This window comes from Rhinoraja longicauda, unplaced genomic scaffold (assembly GCF_053455715.1).
Source record: "Rhinoraja longicauda isolate Sanriku21f unplaced genomic scaffold, sRhiLon1.1 Scf000113, whole genome shotgun sequence".
NCBI classification, from domain to species: Eukaryota; Metazoa; Chordata; class Chondrichthyes; order Rajiformes; family Arhynchobatidae; genus Rhinoraja; species Rhinoraja longicauda.
In genome coordinates this window covers 300,719-322,361 of record NW_027601331.1, presented here as the reverse complement: position 1 = coordinate 322,361, position 21,643 = coordinate 300,719, and the positions used below count along the sequence as shown (strand labels likewise).

The 21,643-nt window shown below is 46.4% G+C and overlaps 1 protein-coding gene across 1 annotated transcript; it reads left to right on the top strand.

Annotated features, from left to right (window-relative positions):
• Positions 1–1,662: 1,662 nt before the first annotated feature.
• LOC144590065 (uncharacterized) lies at positions 1,663–19,356 on the top strand. Its single transcript, XM_078394928.1, has 5 exons — positions 1,663–1,740; positions 3,136–3,262; positions 9,414–13,030; positions 13,797–13,891; positions 19,278–19,356. The coding sequence occupies exons 2-5, from the start codon at positions 3,175–3,177 to the stop codon at positions 19,354–19,356; spliced, it is 3,879 nt and encodes a 1,292-aa protein (XP_078251054.1). The 5' UTR covers positions 1,663–1,740; positions 3,136–3,174.
• The last annotated feature ends 2,287 nt before the right edge of the window (positions 19,357–21,643 follow it).

Here is a 21,643-nt window from a genome sequence, read left to right as displayed (position 1 = left end):
CCCCCCCAACTCTTTGCACATCCCCAATCTTTTCCACTCGTCAGTTCAATTTCACGTTTCATATATTTTGTGTTTTATGACTCTTGGTAGATCAATTTCCCTCCTGCGATAAATAAAGTTCAATCGTATCGTACCGTACTAACTCCTGCATGTACCTCCAAACTAATTTGATTCAATTGCAAACCCCTACTTCTTCGGTAATCAATGTACAAATGCAAGAGTGTATTCAAATTTGGGAGTCCCACAAACACTGTCAGTACATCAAAGCAAGCTTACCCAAAAGAGCAGAAAGCGCAAAGGCAGTAATCCATAACTCCTGAGCAATATCTTTAACACCATTGGAAATATATTCTTGTTCCCAAAAGCAACGTTTAAAATAATTCCCCAATTGTTCCAATCTATATTCCAAAATGGCAACTTTAAATCCCGAGTATACTGTATATACATGTTTTAGTGTTGTTTATTATCATCACATGTGTTAAAGTTCGATTCTACTAGACAGACACCAATACCATAAAGTGGTAAAATATTAAAGTCTTTATCACGCCAGCGGGAGTGGGAGAGCTGCAACTAGTATGCTTGCATACTACAGTCACTCGAAGACCCCACTCACCCACAGAGTGTTTCAGCAGCAGTTTTATACACCGAATACAATAGGGTTTTTAGAAGTGATAACAAAACCAGACACCCCACACGAGTGGTCTTGCAAGAGCATAGGAGTTCAATGAATCATCACCCACTATCACTAGCCATTGTCCGAGGTCATCAATTCAGTCTATTACCATAAACACATCTTCCTGGTGCTCAACTTTATGGTGATTGTAAAGGGGCTCATTCTAATCTGTGCTCTTCCTTTGTATCCGTTTCCTGTCCTTTGTAGTTTTACAACACCCCTTTTGTAATCTCAAGTCTCAGTAGATGCTGTGGCATCTACACAGAGATAGACTTGCAGGCGTCTGAGGTGTGCAATCTAATTTAGTGACAGTTCATCTTCATGTAACATTTGGTCACATACGCCTTAACCCTTATTTATTTACAAAATGCTGGAGTAACTCAACAGGTCAGGCAGCATTTCGGGAGAGAAGGAATGGGTGACGTTTCGAGTCGACACCCTTCTTCAGACCTTAACCCTTAAATCTCCTTTACACATGTACCGAGGCCATCATTAGTATCAATACTTTATATTATTTTAAACCATTTTCAGGTTTTTATCTTGGCTCGCCGCTTGCTGTGTATCAGATGCAGCGCCTTGATTGTTATTTTTGCGATTGCCCAGTGTTTCCGAGAAATTACAGTGAAACTGAAAGTGCTTCTTGGAATCCATTCCAGTCTCAAGAAAGGACCCCACGGTACGCTTGAGCAAGTCGCCACATCTTATGGCGGTAGAGCTGCCGCCTCACAGCGCCAGAGACCCGGGTTCGATCCTGAATACGGGTGCTGTCTGTCCGGAGTTTGCACGTAATTCAATTGGCTTGGCATAATTGTACATTGTCCTTACTGTAACTCGGATAGTGTAAGTGTGCCGTGATCGTTGGTCCCTGGGCTTGTAGTGAACTCTGGGATTTGCTAAAGGTGTCTCGGCACATGAGAGATCCCAGCGCGGGGCTTGTCGTCAGTCCGGCGAGGTTGAAAGTCCGATTTCAGCACTGACAGTGCAGGAGGAGGCTCCCAGAGAGACCATTCGTCCCATCATCATCGTTGCAACTGCCCTCCAGCTGCAGGCGGACGTCTCCTTGACCGGTGAGTGAAACATATTAATGTCCCAGGGAAACACAAGAAACTAAGCACGCGGGAACATTGAGCAAAAATAAAACGGTGGAGGATCTCATACGGAAGGAGGCGATGTCCATTGCTCTCCAGTGATCCGGCCTGTACCGCTGAGTAACCCCAGCATTTTTGTTTCTGGTCACAATTCAGTGTAAAGTATAGTCGGAGATAGCAACGTCTCTGGAGAGGAGGAATGGGTAACGTTTAGGGTCGAGACCCTTCTTCACACCAGGTCAGGGTAGAGGGACTGCACCTATTTTCTATGTTTTGTTACTCCTGCACCTATTTTCTATCTGCCGTTGTTTCCTACACAATTACTGGTAGTGTTAGTTATAATTCTTTATAGTGCTTCAATTAAGTGCAATATTTCCATCTTGCAATCCCTCTCATGTCCAATGGGGTACATGTCTGAGAAACATCCAGTTGCAATAACATTAAACGGTTCCACCCATCTGGGCTGGAGGCCAACCCTTTCGAGGAGGATTTTAACTATTTCCTATTTTCTCATTTCCATCCTTCAATACATTTTCTCCTTTTTCCAATCTTTGATCCTCCACTGATCAATGGCCTTATTCTTAAATCCATGCAATCGGTGGCTGCCGTGTGCTGGGGCGATGGACGCAGATGCCAATAGGATTAACAAACTCATCAGGAAGGCTGGCTCCATCCTGGAGGCAGAGTTGGATTCATGGGAGGTGGTCTAAGAGGGGAAGATGCTCCTCAAATTGCGGAGCATCCTGGACAATACAGCTCACTCCCTCCATGACACGCTGGTCAACCTGATGAGTACCTTCAGCAAAAGACTGGTTCCAACAAGATGCAGGACAGAACGCCAAGGAGATCTTTCTTTCCTGTGGTTATCAAACTACACAACTGTTCCCCTTTCTGACGTGGGGTAGACTGACTCTCCTCACCCCCCCCCCCCCAAATCTTTTCACATCCCCAATCTTTTCCACTCGTCAGTTCAATTTCACGTTTCATATATTTTGTGTTTCATGACTCTTGGTAGATCAATTTCCCTCCTGGGACAAATAAAGTTCAATCGTATCGTACCGTACTAACTCCTGCATGTACCTCCAAACTAATTTGATTCAATTGCAAACCCCTACTTCTTCGGTAATCAATGTACAAATGCAAGAGTGTATTCAAATTTGGGAGTCCTACAAACACTGTCAGTACATTAAAGCAAGCTTACCCAAAAGAGCTGAAAGTGCAAAGGCAGTAATCCATAACTCTTGAGCAATATCTTTAACACCGTCGGAAATATATTCTTGGTACTTGGCCACATCTAAGTAAGCCATATAAATAACTAATCTAATATATATCTGGAACTCAGCATGTTATATTATATTCCACTTTCTGTTTCAGGTCACTGGTGTTTCCTGAGTGTCCGCTCCCAGTTCAACAATGAGCGAGATCTTGCAACTGTCCACTCTGGGCCGTCCTTTCCAATTGGGAATGCTGTACGACACCCGATCGGACACTCTGATCCCAGGTACTGCAATGTCATCACACAAATCAGTATGGTCAATGCGGTGCCATATGTTCAGGTTGTCAATCTTAATATGATGACTTTGACTCTGTGAGTTTCAGTGCAGTTTCCAGATGGGATAAGGATAATAATAATAATAATAATGCATTTTATTTATATAGCGCTTTTCTTATACTCAAAGACGCTTTACAGAGATTTTGAGAACATAGGGAAATGAATAAATAGATAAATAAGTAAATAAATAAATGAACAGAGAAAGGAGACAGAAGGTGAGGTGACCTTCAGTGGTTGAAGGCAGTACTGAACAGGTGAGACTTCAGCGATGTTTTGAATGTGGTGAGTGTGGAGGAGTCTCTAACGGTTTGGGGTAGTGAGTTCCATAGGGTGGGAGCAGCGATGGAGAAAGCCCTGTCCCCCCAGGATCTGAGTTTGGTCCGGATGTGGGGGGATAGGAGATTGGCAGCGGCAGAGCGGAGGGTGCAGGTGGGAGTGTGCCTGTGGAGGAGGTCGGTCAGGTAGGATGGGGCCAGGTTATGGAGGGCTTTGTAGGTTATGAGGAGGATTTTGTACTGGATTCTCTGGGGGATGGGGAGCCAGTGGAGTTTATAAAGTACGGGGGTGATATGGTCACGGATCGAGGTGTGTGTGAGTAGACGGGCAGCGGAGTTTTGAATGTATTGAAGTTTATTGATGATTTTTGAGGGTGCGCCATAGAGGAGGCTGTTGCAGTAGTCCAGACGGGAGGTGATGAAGGCGTGGATGAGGGTTTCTGCAGCTGTGGAGGAGAGGGATGGACGGAGACGGGCAATGTTTTTGAGGTGGAAGAAGGCTGTCTTTGTGATGTGTTTGATGGTGTCTTTGGATGGTTTGCAAATTAAGTTGCTGAACCCTGGTAAGGTTGATTTACAATATCATTGCCAGATGTGGCATTTTGGGAAGTCAAATTAGGACTGGACCTCAGAGCGAAAAGTAGCGCCATGAGGAACATGGTAGAGCAGATGGATCCAGCAGTACAGGTACATATTTCCCTGAAAGTAGCATTACACATAGGTAAGGGGGCAAAGGATGCTGTTGGTACATTGGATTTCACCAGTCAGGTTACTGAAAATAGAACATTGGACACAAAATGTTAGAGTAATTCAGCAGGTCAGCCAACATCTATAGAGAAAAGGAGTAGGTGCTCATTTTCTCCAGAGATGCTGTCTGACCCGCTGAGTTACTCACAACTTTTTTTGTGTCTATCTTCTGTTTAAACCAGCATCCGCAGTTCCTTCAGACACATAGAATATTGGCTGTTATGTTGCAATTGTACAAAACATTCATGAGGCCACATTTGGAGTACTCTGAAGGAGAACTGGTCACTCTGTTCGAGGAAGCATGTCATTGAGCTGGAAAGAAGCAGAGATTTATGAGATGTTGCTAGAACCTGAGGCTTTGGCTATTGGACAGGCTAGGACTTTATTCCTTGGAGTGCAGGACACAGAAGGGTGGTCATACAGATGTGTTTAAAATCATGAGGGGAATAGATAAATTGAACGCACAGAGACATTCCCCCAGGATAGGGAAATCAAGAACCAGTGGACTTTGGTTCAAGGTGAGAGGAGCCCGATTTAATTCGAAGATATGGGACAATGTTTACACCCAGAGGGTGATGGGTATATGGAATGTGCTGCCAGAGGAGGTAGTTGAGGCAGGTACTCTTACAGCATTTTAAAGACACTTGGACAAGTCCATGGATAGGAAAGGTTTTGAGGAAGATCGACACAAAATGCTGGAGTTACTCAGCGGGACAGGCAGCATCTCTAGAGAGAAGCCATTCCTTCTTTCCAGAGATGCTGCCTGTCCCTCCGAGTTACTCCTGCATTTTCTGTTTATCTTCGATTTAAACCAGCATCTGCAGATCTTTCCTTCACAAGGTTATGAGAAAATGAGCCAAATGGGCTAGCTTAGATAGGTCAATATGGACAATTTTGCTCTATGATTATTAGACAGCATCTGGTAAAAGGTACACTGGGATCACCTACTTGCAAGTTACTCCACATCTGGTTAGTGGGAGTCAATCAGGGCCAAAGTGTTCCCATGGCAGGTAAAGGTAAGGACAGCAATTCAAAAGTACCCCAGTTATTAAGGCGTAATGGAGGTTGGATATAAGAAAGCATATGATAGGAATGGAAGAGCATTACACGTAGATAGGGGGGCAAAGAATCTGTTGGTACATTGGATTTCAGCAGTCAGATTACTGAGAATAGAACATTGGACACAAAATGTTAGACCAGCTTAGATAGTGAGGGGGGTTTTCCCTCTGGAGTGTCCAAAATGTCGTGGGGGGACAAACTTGAAAAAGTAATTGGGAGAGCAAAGTGAGAGGAGATGGTATAATGTGTGTAGGGAGGGTGACTAGGTTAAGGAAAATCACAAGCAGATTAGGTTATATTAAGGGCGGGAGGGTAACCAGACAACCAATAAGGCCCAGAGGGCTGTGAATCATTGCAGCAGGGTCTTGATTAGTTGGCCAGGCGGGCTGAAAATTTAATACAGAAAAATATGAGGTGTTGCATTTTGGAAAGTCTAACATGGATAGGACCGACACAGTGAATGGTTGGACTCTGGGGAGTGTTGTAGTGTAGAGTGGTCTGGGAGTGCAGGTGCATGGTTCCTTGAAGGTGGAGTTGCAGGTAGTCAAAAAGGCTTTTGGCACATTGGCCTTCAGCAGTCAGAGGATTGAGGATAGAAGTTGGGAGGTCATGTTGCAGTTATATGAGATGTTGGTGAGATCACATTTAGAGTATTGTGTTCAGTTCTGGGCACCATGTTATAGGAAATATGTTGTCAAGCTGGAAAGTGTACAAAGAAGATTTACAGGGATTTTGCCAGAACTCAAAGGTCTGAGCTATAGGGAGAGGTAGAGTAGGCTGGGATTCCATTACTTGGAGGGCAGGAGGGTTGTCCTTATAGAAGTGTATAAAATCATGAGAGGAATCGATCGGGTAGATGCACAGGGTATCTTGCCCAGAGTAGGTGAATTGAGGATCAGGGGACAAAGGTTTAAGGTGAAAGGGAAAAGATTCAATAGGAATCTGAGGGATAACTTTTTCACACAAAGGTTGGTGGGTGTGTGGAATGAGCTGCCAGAGGAGATAGTTGAGGCAGGGACTATTGCAATATTTAATAAAGTTTGAGAGGAACATGGATAGTACTGGTTTGGCAGGAATATGGACAAACACAGGTTGGTCGGACTAGTGTAGCTGAGACATGTTGGCCAGTGTGGGGAAATTGGGCCAAAGGGCCTGTTTCCAAGCTGTATGAATATATGACTATGACTCCAAACTGTTCATGGAGTTAGAAAAGTCGGGGGTTCTGAAATTAATTGCTCTTATCCGTATTTAACAAAGAGAAGCACATGGCAGAGAAGTCAATTATTCTGATAGTAACATTCTAGGACTTTATTATGAGAAAGGATGTCTCACTGTCACAAAAGTGGATAATAATGGCCAGTTGATGTATCTGAAAGGCAGTGGGAGATCAGGGAGGAGGCAATTTGGTCACAGACTGTGGTCACAGGTAAGGTGCCATCCTCCGCATAGCTGCCAGCATCTGCAAGAGAGAAGCCGTTAATGTTTCCGGTCAGAGATTACTCATCAGATCTGCGACAGGGCGAAAACAATCTAGATGCAGAAAAGACATGGCATGGTGGCATAGCCATAGAGCTACTGCCTTACAGCACCAGCGACCCGGGTTCCATCCTGTCTACGGGTGCTGTCTGTACGGGGTATGTACGTCCTCCCGTGACCTGCGTGGGGTTTCTCCGAGATCTTCAGTTTCCTTTCGCACTCCAAACACGTAGAGGTTTGTAGGATAATTGGCTTGGTGTAATGTGAATATTGTACCGGGTGTGTGCAGTTTGGTAGTGTTAATATGCGGGGATCGCTGGTCGATGCGGACACGCTGTTTCTGCGTTGTATCTCTAAACTAATCTAAAGGTTTGAGAGGGATTGAAATGACAAAGAGAATATCTCTGATAGAGTCATAGTCATAGTGTGGAAACAGGCCGTTCAGTCCAACTTGCCCACACCGTACATCATGTCCCAGCTACACTAATCCCACTTGCCTGCGTTTGGTCCATATCCCTTCAAACTTGTTCTATCCATGTACCTGTCTAACTGTTTCCTAAACGTTGGGGTAGCCCCTGCCTCGTCTACCCCTTCTGGCTGCTTGTTCCATACACCCACCACTCTTTGTGTGAAAAAGTTACCCCTTAGTTTCCTATGAAATCTGTTCCCCCTCACCTTGAACCTATGGTCCTCTGGTCCTTGATTCCCCCACTCCAGGCAAGAAATTCTGTGCATCTGATAGGGTTGGGACAAAGAATGTATGTGGGATGTACTAGAGGACAGAGGATCTAGGGGGTAGAGGAACTGAAAGAAATTTGCATTAGGCGAGAAATAGTATTGGGTGGACTGATGGGACTGAAGGTTGATAAAATCCCCAGGACCTGATGGTATGCATCCCAGGAACTCAGGGAGGTGGGTCTCGAAAAAGTGGACGCATTGGTGATTATTTTCCAATGTTCAATAGATTCAGGATCAGTTCCCGTGGATTGGAGGATAGCTAATGTTATCCCACTTTTCAGGAAAGGAGTGAGAGAGAGAAAACGGGGAATTACAGACCTGTTAGCCTGACATCGGAGGTGGTTAAGATGCTGGAGTGAATTATTAAAGAGGTAATAATGGTGCATTTGGACAGCAGTAAAAGGATAAGTCCAAGTCAGCATTGATTTATGAAAGGGAAATTATGCTTGACTAATCTTCTGGAATTTTTTGAGGATATGATGTAAAATGGATGAAGGGGAGCCAGTGGATGTCATGTATCTAGGCTTTCAGAAAGCCTTTGATAAGGTCCCACATGGGAGACTGGTGAGCAAAATTAGAACAAATGGTATTGGGGGTAGAGTGTTGACATGGACAGAGAATTGGTTGGCAGACAGGAAGCAAAGAGTAGGAGTAAACAGGGCCTTTTCAGAATGGCAGGCAGTGGCGAGTGGAGTGCCGCAAGGCTCGGTGTTGGGGCCGCAACTATTTACCATATATATTAATGATTTGGATGAAGGAATTAGAAGTAACACCAGCAAGTTTGCAGATGACACAAAGCTGGGTGGCAGTGTGAACTTCGAAGAGGATGTTAGGAGGTAGCAGAGTGACCTGGACAGGTTGAGTGAGTGGGCAGATGCATGGCAGATGCAGTATAATGTAGATAAATGTGAGGTTATCCACTTTGGCAGCAAAAACAAGGAGGCTCATTATTATCTCAATGGAGTCAGGTTAGGTCAGGGGAAAGTGCAGCGAAACCTGGTTTCCTTGTACACCAGTCACTGAATGTTGGCGTGCAGGTACAGCAGGCAGTGAAGAAAGCTAATGGCATGTTGACCTTCATAACAAGAGGATATCAGTATAGGGGTAAAGAGGTTCTGCAGTTGTATAGGGCCCTGGTAAGACCACATCTGGAGTATTGTGTACAGATTTGGTCTCCTAATTTGAGGTAGGACATCCTTGTTATTGAGGCAGTGCAGCGTAGGTTCATGAGATTGATCCCTGGGATGGCGGGACTGTCGTATGAGGAAACATTGAAAAGACTAGGCTTGTATTCATTGGAGTTTATAATGATGAGAGGCGATCTTATAGAGACATATAAAATTATAAAAGGACTGGACAAGCTAGATGCAGGAAAAATGTTCCCAATGTTGGGGGAGTCCAGAACCAGGGGCCACAGTCTTAGAATAAAGGGGAGGCCATTTAAAACTGAGGTGAGAAGGAACTTTTTCACCCAGACAGTTGTGAATTTGCGGAATTCTCTGCCTTAGAGGGCAGTGGAGGCTAAATCACTGGATGAATTTAAGAGAGAGTTAGATAGAGCTTTGGGGGCTAGTGGAATCAAGGGATATGGGGAGAAGTTGGGCACAGGTCACTGATTGTGGATGATCAGCCATGATCACAATGAATGGGGGTGCTGGCTTGAAAGGCCAAATGGCCTCCTCCTGCACCTATGTTTCTAACCACAAAACACAGAGAATGAATCTACTGAATAAGCATTGTTTTCTTTGATTAAATTCCGCTGGTTGATTCAATTTTACAGTTTTGATCGCTGTTTTATTCTATAGGTGTCACCTTGTGGGACTTACAGACACTGCAGAATAACCTTGATCGTTGTGATCAGCCCAGCACCGAGTTTCACATCATTGCATCAGACTCCCTGGAGAAGAAAGCCGCTGCCCTCAATGTGTCAGGGTCACTTAAGGCGAGTCTCCTGGGTGGGTTAGTGGAGGTGAAAGGGTCGGCAAAATATCTCAGTGACACAAAGGAATCTAAGCAACAAGCACGAGTTACCCTTCAGTACAAAACAACAACCAGGTTTGAGCAACTGACGATGAATCACTTAGGGAGACAGAATATTACCTACCCGAGTGTGTTTGATGAGGGTTCAGCCACCCATGTCATTACAGCAGTGCTCTATGGGGCCCAGGCCTTCTTTGTGTTTGACCAAATGGCTTCATCAGCAGAGAACACACAGGATATTCAGGGTAACATGGAGGCAATGATTAAACATCTCCCTCTGATTGCGATTCAGGGCGAAGCCTCCGTAAAAATGACAGAAGAACAAAAGTCTCATTCTGAGAAATTTAGCTGCACCTTTTATGGGGATTTCTCACTGAAGAACAATCCCACCACCTTCAAAGATGCCATCAATATCTGCGCAACCCTCCCAACCCTCCTCGGCCCAGGTGGAGAGCATTCAGTGTCCATCACAGTCTGGCTCTATCCTCTCAATAAACTCGACTCAAAAGCGGCTCAGCTGGTGAGGGGGATCAGCCCGGGACTGGTCAATCGCTGTCAGAGTGTCATGGAACAGCTCAGTGAGGCCGTGATGAGGTGTAATGACTTGATGAAAGACAGTGTCGCCGATCAGTTTCCTGAGATCAGGAATAGGATACTGCACTTTCGAGAAATGTGTCTGGAGTACACACTAGTTTTCCAGGGGAATTTGGCGATGGTTCTGCCATCCATTCGGGGCGGCGGGGAGGAGGAAGGATTACTGGTGAATATACTGAAGAACAGGGAACAGTCACCATTCAAACACCAGGCACTGACCACGTGGCTGGATGACAAGGAACGAGAGATGAAGGTAGTGAGACGTTACCTCAGCGTATTTAAAGATGTACCAATTGTGAAATCAAAGGGCGAGTTGGATGACAAGTTGATGGATCCAGCAACAGATTATGTTGTCTGCTTCACATTTACAACATTACATCGGGAGGACTTCTACCTGTCAAAGGCAAACAACCACCTCCGATCTCTCACAGCTCAGAACATGCAGGTACCCAATCCTGCTGACGGAGCCTGTGCAACAGGACACAGCGAGCACTGGTTTAACTCACGGTCTGTCTCGCAGAAAATGAAGGAGCTATTCCGATCATTCCTGGATTTTGCCACAGCCAATAGAGCAGATGAGAAAGTAAAATTCCTTGTTAGTTCTGTGCAGAATGACAGCAAAGTGGGAGCATCCATTTACCTGTACGAGGGAGGGTTTCTGGAGAACCAGTGCTTTGAACCCCCGTCACAGCCAGAGATACCGACAGTTAGTGGTACAACTCATGACAGTGTGACGCTGCAGTTACAGCCACCAAGATGTGGTGCCGGTGAGATTGTGGGCTACAAGGTAGAGTACCAAGTTAGCCAGCAGGAGGAATGGACAATTCTGGACACACCTGATCAATGCCACTCCTTCACAATACCTGGGTTACAGCCAAACCAGGAGTATCACATTCGATACAGAGCAGTGACCAAGGTAGGGGTCAGCAAGGCTAGTGAGAGCTACAAGAGCTTCACCCGGCCGGCAAGCCCACCTGGTAATCCGGTCTTCCAGGATTGTTCACCCATTCCAACACTGCACTGGAACAGACCAAGTCAGATTGGAGCTGATGTTAATATAATTCGATACAGCATTGAATATAGAGAAGAACCGTTAGTTAATTTCAACAAGAAAGGTGGATCATGGGAGGAAGTTAAGACAACAGGCACACAATGCTACTATCGTTTAGAGGGACTGAAACCCATGACTGACTACCGAGTCCGAGTGACTGCTGAGTGCGGAAAGACAGGATCTAGTGCAGCAAGTGAGGAGGTTTTAATAGAAATAGAAACCACATCAGTCAGAATAGCCCTGAAACTTCGCAGAAAAGCTCAATTAATATCCAAAGGAAACCCTTGCATTTACAAGCTCAATCTACAGAAGGAGGTAGCTGATAAATTCAAACAGCTTATGAAATGCTCCTTTGGAAAACCCACCACAAAACACACAATGAAGACAATTATGGTTCTGGGAGCAACTGGGTCAGGAAAGACAACCCTCATCAATGGGATGATCAATTACATCTTGGGCGTGGAATGGAGAGACAACTTCAGATACAAGTTAATACAGGAAGAGACAGGAAAGTCCCAGGCTGAGAGTCAGACATCCTCCATCACTGCCTACCAGCTCCACCATCAGGTAGGATTTAACATCAATTACTCTCTGACCATCATTGACACGCCAGGATTCGGAGACACCAGGGGCATCAGGCAGGATCAACAGATCACTGAGCAAATCCACGAGTTCTTCACTTCCCCACAGGGTGTTGATCAGATCGACGCCGTGTGCTTTGTTACTCAAGCCTCCCTGCCTCGCCTGACTCACACACAGAAATATGTCTTTGATTCGATTCTTTCTATTTTTGGCAAAGATATTGCAGAGAACATTCAGATCCTGGTGACGTTTGCAGACGGACAGCCTCCCCCCGTTCTGGATGCCCTGAAATTAGCTGAGGTACCTTGTCCGAAAGACAAAACGGGTCTGCCAGTACACTTCAAGTTTAACAATTCAGCCATTTTTGCCCAACGTCCAACCTCTGGAAACTGTGGCAACGAGTGCAGATCCAATGACAGCAGAGTAGGGGGAGAGAACGATGATAACTTTGATGCAATCGTTTGGAAGATGGGAGCAAACAGTATGAAGAAATTCTTCACAGCTCTGAACACAATGGAAACCAGAAGTTTGAGTTTAACGAGAGAGGTTCTGAAGGAACGTAAGCAGTTAGAAGTTGCAGTGGTGGGATTGCAGATTCAGATCCGAGTTGGTCTCGCCAAACTGGAAGAACTCAGGAAAACGCAACAAGCTCTGAACCAACACCAGACCGAGCTGGATGCAAATAAAAATTTTGAATATGTGATTGATGTTACAATTCCAGTACAGTCGGATATCAGCGGGACTGGTAATTATATAACCAACTGTCAGAAATGTTTCTTTACCTGCCATTATCCCTGCTACATTCCTAACGACGATGGTAAACGTAAATGTTCTGCAATGGACGATGAAGGGAACTGTAAGGTCTGCCCGAACAAGTGCATCTGGAATGTTCACTTCAACCAAAAGTACAAGTTTGAATATGAAAGGAAAACGGAGAAGAGGACATACAGCGAGCTCAAAGAAAAGTACGAGAAGGCCTATGGTGCGAAGATGACACAGCAGAATATTATGGAATCACTTGAGCAGGAGTTTGATGAGGTTGAGAACACAGTTCTGGTGCTGATTGAACAATTATCGGGCAGCATTAGACGACTTGAAGAAATAGCTCTGAGGCCAAACCCAATATCCACCCCAGCTTACATTGACCTCATGATTCAGTCTGAGAAAGAAGAGGCGAAGCCTGGGTTCATGGAGCGAATTCAGACACTGATGGAAGTAAAGGAACAGGCAGAGTTAATACAAAAGGTAGCAAATAATGAGAAACTGCTACCAGGGGAGTCTAAGGGAGGTCCAATGGTTGGGAAACGTGCTGGAAAAAAGCCAGGAGGAATATTTTCTAAAATGATACATTGGTTCATTCCCAATGTAGAAGATAAACATGCCAACTGTTCCCAATAGAGGGTGCAAATGTTTCACTCAGCCCATAAACAATCCATTGTTCTAATTCCCCCTCCTTCTCCTGCTTCACCTTCCCACAGCCTCTCACACCACACCTTGCTTCCTCAATGCTGCCCCACCCTCACTTGCTAGCTGCCACCCCCCTGGTCCGTGGCTTGTCACTACCAGGTGCTACCTGGAGTGGCTTCTCATCCAAGTACAACGTCAGTACTTCAGGAGAGCCTGAAGAATCTATCCACAACCCTGCCCGTTCCACGTCCCCGCGCGGAAAGCTCACCTAAATCACAGCGCCCATTTCTTCACGAGACAGGCTATCCCCAGCACCAGTTCCTAACCATCTTCCCCAACCCCCACTCTGTCCGTGAGGTCAGACGGCACATTTCCCACCCGGTGCCGGAGGAGGGGAAGCTTTCTGCCAGCTCTATGTCTCTCCCTGGTCACCGCCAGAGTCCGAGTCACGGGCTTGTGGGGGTAAAGTAGTCACAGTGTCAGTGAAACTGTTCAACCCCTCTAGCCTCAGGACAATGGCACTGAACTATTTGACCGGTAAGCAAACTGCAGGGGTGTTTATGATATATTTCAGGTGGCCCAACACAACTCTTTCTTAGGTCTTCATGATTACAGAGGTCAGTGCGACAGGCCTGTAGTCATCAAGACCAGTAATCCGTGGCTTTTTGGGTACAGGAATGATGGTGGAGACTTTGAAGCAGGCAGGCAGAGTCTGGTTTGCAGGGACCGATTGAAAATGTTTGTTTAGACTGGTGCTTATTGTTCGGCACAGAGCTTGAGGGTAGAGAGGGAAACATTGTCCTGTCCAGGGCCCAAAACTGCTCACAATGCGCCAAATGCGATCTGACCAGCACCTTTCAAAGTGTGAGCATTACATCCTTGTTTTTATATTTTAGTCATCTCAAAATAAATGCTAACATTGCACTACCGATTGAACTTGCAAATTAACCTTTTGGGAATACGGCACCAGCACTCTTAAGCCCTTTTGCACCTCCGATTTCTGAATCCAATCCCCATTAAGAAAAAAAGTCTACGCCTTTTTGTCTACCTTTAAAATGCATGACTGCACAGTTTGCTACACTGTTTTCCATCTGCCTTCCAAAAAGAGAGGCTCCGATTTCTGCACTCGCACATTGAGCAAGATGCACATTTGAGCAATGGAGAGACAGATGGTTGAGAATTGACATCCCCCTGATCTGCAAATGGTTCCCTGTGAATGAGCTTTTATGAATGAATACTTTATTGTCACATGTGACAAGTCACAGTGAAATTCTGTGCTTGCATACCCAAGGTATGCAAATAGTTGCCTATAAAGGGCGCTTACAAAGTTACAAAGTACCCCTGCGGCAGGTCCCCCCATGTCCCCACCCCCCTCATGGCGGTCCCCCCACGCCGGGTCCTCCATTGTTCCCCCCCCCTCCCCCTCATGGCAGTCCATGCACGCCGGGTCCTCCATTGTTCTCCCCCACCTCCCCCTCACGGCGGTCCCCACGCCGGGTCTTCCATTGTTCTCCCCTCTCCCCCTCATGGCAGTCCCCCCACGCCGGGTCTTCCATTGTTCTCCCCCCCCTCATGGCGGTCCCCCCACGCCGGGTCCTCCTTTGTTCCTTTCCTCGGCAAGTCCTCACTTCCACATGGTCCATCCTCGTCCGTTGGTCAGCGCCATCATCGACGGCTGCACGGACCTCTGCTCTTTTGCCGCTGGGTCCCCTCTGGACATCTCCGTGGCACCGACCCATGCATTATCCATTGACTTGGCCTCCACAGCCTTCTGTGCCAATGAATCCAACAGATTCACCACCCTCTGACTGACTCCACACCACCACATACAAGGACACAGTTTTACCAGAGAATGAATACTCACCTTGTACCAACAGAGCGTTAAACACGAGAACCAGTGTGATCACCAAGAATATGGGCAGGTACAATCTAACCCGAGCTCTGGGATGGGGTTCAACAAAATAAATCACCTTTGCTTACCCCTTGTAGATTTTAATTTAAATGTCTACGATGCAGAAAATACTTCCCTTTGCATCTATCATGTTTTTGATTCAATTCAATGATTCAGTGATATTTTATTGTCACGCATCTAGGTACAATGAAGTTCTTTGATTTTGGTGTACAATCTGTCATCACACAGCAGATTTCTCATTTATATTTTGTATTCCACCAGGTGGCGCCACCAGTACTGGCACTGGCTGTTTCGCCAACAGTCCGTTTGTCCTTTCTAATATTTTTATTATTTTAAGTATGTGTTCAAAGTAAGTTTTAGTGTTTCTTGGTTTGTTTTATGTGGGGGTGGGGAGTTGGGGGAAACTTTTTTTCAATCTATCTCAGTCCCCACTACGGCCTAACATCGAGGAGTTGGCGGCCTATCCTGGAGACCGGGCCGGCGCTTCATGCCGCGGGCGCGGCGTGGACTTTAACATCACGGAGCTGCGATCCTTTGCCGAGGATCGACTGTGGAGCGCTCCAACCTCGGGGCCTGTGGACTTTAACACCGTGAAGACCGCGGTCTCTGGTAAGAAGAGGCCGATTCGGGAGCTCCATGCTGCGGAGAGTGTTTCAACTGTCCCGACGCAGGGACTTTCGATCATACCGACACGAGGCTTCAGACAGTTGGCAGCGGCGACTGCGGATGGTTAAACACCCCCGACCGCCGGTGAACACAAAGAGGAAACTGATTGAACTTTATTACCTTCCATCACAGTGTGGAATGTGGAATCCGCTGTGGTGGATGTTTATGTTAAATTGTATTTTATGTGGCTTGTGTGTCTTGTTGCTTTTCACTTAGTATGGCTGTATGGTAATTTCACTGTACCTTAATTGGTACATGTGCCAATAAATTGATGTTGAAATCCTGGACAACACACAAAGAGTCTGCACGTTTCTGTCGCCGACAAACTTGCAGAAGTTCTTCGTGCTGTCTGATCTTCTCACAGCGGCGAACCAGGGCTGTTGTTGCACGTGCATGGAGCACAATGCACAGTGGCGCAGCGGTCGAGTCGCTGCCTGCAGATCAACCATATTTACCTCTATCTATATAACCTTCACCACATATCCTATGCATGATACACATTCCACTATGTAATCCAGTCCAGGATTTAGGTAGGACAGGAGTCATTGATATAGTCATCTTGTTGCTTGTTCCCTTGGTGGTTAGTCTGTAAGCTGAAGCAAGGAACTCAACAGTACTTATCGCTCACTCACAGCCGGGCAGGAAGGATTCGGTAAAGTGATTCACTTAAAGAAACTCTACTTGAGTTGCTGGTGAATCGACGGGCAGGATGTACATCAGGCAACGCAGAAACTAAGCTCTTACCTGTTCCTGACTCAAATCTCAGGGCCTGGTGCAATCCGGGATACCCTCAGCACGGGAAAAGGCTATTCAGTCAATCGTGCCTGTGGAAGGCAGTCCAGCTCACCCAACAAATATTTGCCATTAACCAGTTCCCCAGCTGCCTGTTAACACCACAATAGAATTGCTCTGAATCTCATTCCAATGATGGCGATACTGAGCAACTACCTCCCAACTCTATACTGATGTCTGGTCCATTATGGTCCTTCTAGTAGATGGTTTTGGTTGCTGGTATGGGCATCTGGTTTGCGTTTCATGAGGCTAGTTCTTCATGGAGACGGTCCATCGTCCATTTGATGATGGTGCCCAGGACATGGAGGGTGGATAGATGGAACGTGAAGGAGGGAGCTCCATTTCAATGGTCTTTCTCGGGCTATTCGTGAGCTCAACGTGCCTGAGAATATGTGTCCGTGAGTTGGAGGAGTTCCTCTCAGTGCATCACAGTCACTGGACACAAAATGCTGGAGCAGGCAGCAACTCTGGAGAGAAGGAATGGGTGACGTTTCGGGTCGAGAACTATCTTCAGACTGAAAGTCACGGGAAAGGGAAACGAGAGATATGGACGATGATGTGGAGAGACAAAGAACAACAAATGAAAGACATGCAAAAAAGTTACGATGATACAGGAAACAGGCCATTGTTAGCAGTTGTGGCATTGAGTATAGAGGTTGGGAGATCATGTTGCAATTGTATAAGACGTTGGTGAGACCACATTAAGAATATTGTGTTCAGTTCTGGGCACCATGTTATAGGAAAGATATTGTCAAGCTTGAAAGGGTTCAGAAAAGATTTACGAGGATGTTGACAGGTCTAGAGTGTGTGAGCTATAGGGAGAGGTTGAGTGGGCTGGGTCTCTCTTCCATGGAGCGCAAGAGGATGAAGGGAGATGTTATAGAGGTATACAAAATCATGAGAGACATAGATCAGGTAGATGCACAGAGTCTCTTGTCCAGAGTAGGGGAATCGAGGACCAGTGGACATAGATTTAAGGTGAAGGGGAAAAGATTGAGTAGGCATCCGAGGGGTAACTTTTCCACACTAGGGTGGCGGGTGTATGGAACAAGCTGCCAGAGGAGGAGTTAAATGAGGCTGGGACTATCCCATCGTTTAAGAAACAGTTAGATGGGTGCATGGATAGGACAGGTTTGGACGGATATGGACTAAGAGCAGATAAGTGGGACTAGTGTCGCTGGGACATTGTTGGCCAGTGTGGATGAGTTGGGCCGAAGGGCCTGTTTCCACACTGTATCACTCTATGACTCTATCCCCCTCTCCCCATCCAAGTCACACCAGCTCTCCTTTTCACCTGCCTCGCCTACAGATCCTGCCTATCGGAATGGAGTCCCAACGTAGTCCCTATGACACTTCATACATTTTGCAAGTATCGGCCTTATTTGTCCTCCCAAATCACAGCACCTTACTCATATCGGCAGTGACTCCCACCTGCCATCCCTTTGTTCATCTCAACAAATGAATAATATATCAAGTAGTCTAGCAACACTAGACTGCTCACGAATGATTTTTCATGTCATCTTAAACTTACTAATCAGATTTCTGTATTTAGATCCCAATTCTGAATTGCTTCTTTTCAATCGTCTGGCCACATCACCAGCCTCTGAGGCACAACATTGGTCGTGGTCGTCTGATCATAAAACAATCCTCCATATCACTCTCTGACACCTATTACCAAGCCCAATGTTGATCCAATTTCCTCAAGATCACATGAGCTCGAACCTCTATGAGTTTCCCTTATATGCCCTGTCAAAGACCACAGCACCCTCAATGCCCTCATCAATACATTTTATTGACTCTTTAAAAAAATGTAATCAGATTGATCAAATAAGATCTCTTCCCAACAAATCTCTTGTGTCTGTGCAGCTTTTCTTCTCCTCCATGACTGACAGTAGATTGAGCCTTTTTTATGCCCGCTGCACCTCTGAAATAAAGAGACCACATTTGATTTTTTAGATATAGATTTAGAGATACAGCGCGGAAACAGGCCCTTCAGCCCACCAGGTCTGCGCCGCCCAGCGATCCCCACACATTAACACTATCCTACACACACTAGGGACAATTTTTTTTACATTTTCCCAGCCAATTAACCTACATACCTGTACATCTTTGGAGTGTGGGAGGAAACCGAAGATCTCAGAGAAAACCCACACAGGTCATGGGGAGAACTTACAAACTCCGTACAGACGGCTCCTGTAGTCAGGATCGAACCCGAGTCTCCGGCGCTGCATTCGCCGTAAGGCAGCAACTCTACCGCTGCACCACCGTGCCGCCGTCCTCCAGCCTTCTTGCACTTTACTGATAGAGAATGAACAGCAGGAATCTCTGCAAGGCTCAAAGCAATCTCCTCCCCTTCCCCTCATAGCAGCCCTGGGTATATCCATCTTAAAGGCCTCGATGATATCTAATATTTCCTTTTTTTAAACATGTTTTAAGGTTCACCAATTGCAATGTCCTTCCCTTTAGTGAATACAGAGGAAAAGTATTAGTTTGAGACTTCATCCACACGCTCTGGTTCCACATAGAGATGGGTCCCCAATTGATCCTATCCTTTCACTGGGTACAAATAAAATGCTTTGGTCTCATCCTTAATCATGTCTGTCAGTGATATTTTGTGTCCCCCTTTTCTTTGTAAGAATGTTTTACTTATTGCTCTAAACGTCTAATACTCACTTCTTATTCCAGATATCTCCCTGCTCTTCATTCCTTGATAACCTTTGTCTTCCAAAAGCAATATGATAAATATTCAACATCGATTGCATGAAAAGAGTGAAAAACCACCTGATCCAAACTTTAGCCTTTCACATTAGAACACAAAGAATTACAGATGCTGAATTTTTTTAAAGAACAAAGTGCTGGCGTAATTCAGTGGGTCAGACAGCATCTCTGGAAGACATGGCTAGACGACGTTTCAGGTTGGCTCCCTTCTTCAAAGTAATGTAGTAGGGTAGAAAAATCTGGAGAGAAAGTAGAGAGGGACACTTGACAGGATTTGTCCCGCCCCATATCTTCATCGGCTTCCTGCCCCCATTTTAAAGCATCGCCTCTCCATGTCCCACTGAGATGCTGCTTGACCAGCTGAGTTACTGCAGCAGTTATTGTTTGTCTCATTATCCTTTCAAAGGTAGTGTGTACATTTCCAATGGGCCATTGATTTTATTACATTACGTTGTTGCTACTGAATATTAAAGTGTGTATATCTGGTAGACATTTCATTGTAATGAATATGGCGTAATCCAAGTAAGCTTTTTAAATAAAAAATTATAAGTGCGCTAGGTTTGATTAATGAACTGTGTGGTTCAGGTTGGTTAAGGCGGACTGAGCGAAGGTGTTGAGCGAAACAATCGCCGAGCCTGCATTTGGTTTCGTCGATGTACAGAAGTTGACATCTAGAGATGCTGTCTGGGCTGCCACAGGGAGTCTAACCGTAAGACACACACCCAGGTCTAATCACCCTGCGGTGGGCCTGCCTCGACTGAGGGTGTCTTGTGATAAAAGGCCGAAACACCCAGTGACATTGAGGTACACAACTGAAGATGTGTCTGAATGGTAGCAACATTACCTAGTGGTCACCCCCAAGGACAACACCAGTCAATTATAGTGCAAACCTTAGGGATTGTAACATCTAGTCCTACTAATCAATATGTGTGCAAACATTGATAGTGTAAGAAAATAACTGCAGATGCTGGTACAAATCGAAGGTATTTGTTTCACAAAATGCTGGAGTAACTCAGCAGGTCAGGCAGCATCTCAGGAGAGAAGGAATGGGTGACGTTTCGGGTCGAGACCCTTCTTCAGACTGATGTCAGGGGGGCGGGACAAAGGAAGGATATAGGTGGAGACAGGAAGATAGAGGGAGATCTGGGAAATGGGAGGGGAAGAGAGGAACAGAGGAACTATCTAAAGTTGGAGAAGTCAATGTTCATACCGCTGGGCTGCAAGCTGCCCAAGCGAAATATGAGGTGCTGTTCCTCCAATTTCCGGTGGGCCTCACTATGGCACTGGAGGAGGCCCATGACAGAAATGTCAGATTGGGAGTGGGAGGGGGAGTTGAAGTGCTCAGCCACCGGAAGATCAGGTTGGTTAAGGCGGACTGAGCGAAGGTGTTGAGCGAAACGATCGCCGAGCCTGCGTTTGGTTTCGCCGATGTAAATAAGTTGACATGTAGAGCAGCGGATACAATAGATGAGGTTGGAGGAAGTGAGGTGAACCTCTGTCTCACCTGGAAAGACTGTTTGGGTCCTTGGATGGAGTTGAGGGGGGAGGTAAAGGGACAGGCATTGCATCTCCTGCGGTTGCAGGGGAAAGTGCCCGGGGATGCGGTGGTTTGGGTAGGATTGGACGAGTGGACCAGGGAGTTATGGAGGGAACGGTCTCTGCGGAACGCAGAAAGGGGAGGGGATGGGAAAATGCGGCCAGTAGTGGGGTCCCGTTATAGGTGACGGAAATGTTGGAGGATGATTTGTTGGAAACGCTGGCTGATGGGGTGGAAGGTGAGAACGAGGGGGATTCTGTCCTTGTTACGAATGGGGAGGGGGGGGTAGGGGAGCAAGAGCGGAGCTGCGGGATGTAGAAGAGGCCCTAGTGAGAGCCTCATCTATAATGGAAGAGGGGAAGCCCCGTTTCCTGAAGAATGAGGACATCTCTGATGCCCTAGTGTAAAACACCTCATCCCGGGCGCAGATGCGGAGTAGACGGAGGAATTTGGAGTAGGGGATTGACTTTTTGCAGGAGACAGGGAGGGAAGAAGTATAGTCCAGATAGTTGTGCGAGTGAGTGGTTCATCTTGCTCCTCTAGTCGTGGGCGTCCGGCTGGGTCACGTGGCGCGCTCGGAGCGACCGTTGGTGCCCTTCTCACGCGAGGCGCGGCCAGCGTTGACAGTTGGTCGCGCATGCGGGTCCGTTGGTCGCTTGACGCGCGTGGGGAGGGAGGGGTCGGTTTGTCACGTGCCGCGCCCGCAGACGGAACAGCGATTGGTGCCCGCCTGCCCAGGTGATACGCGCGCGGGGTGTTGGGGGCCCCGCGGTCACGTGAGCGGCCGCGTGACGCG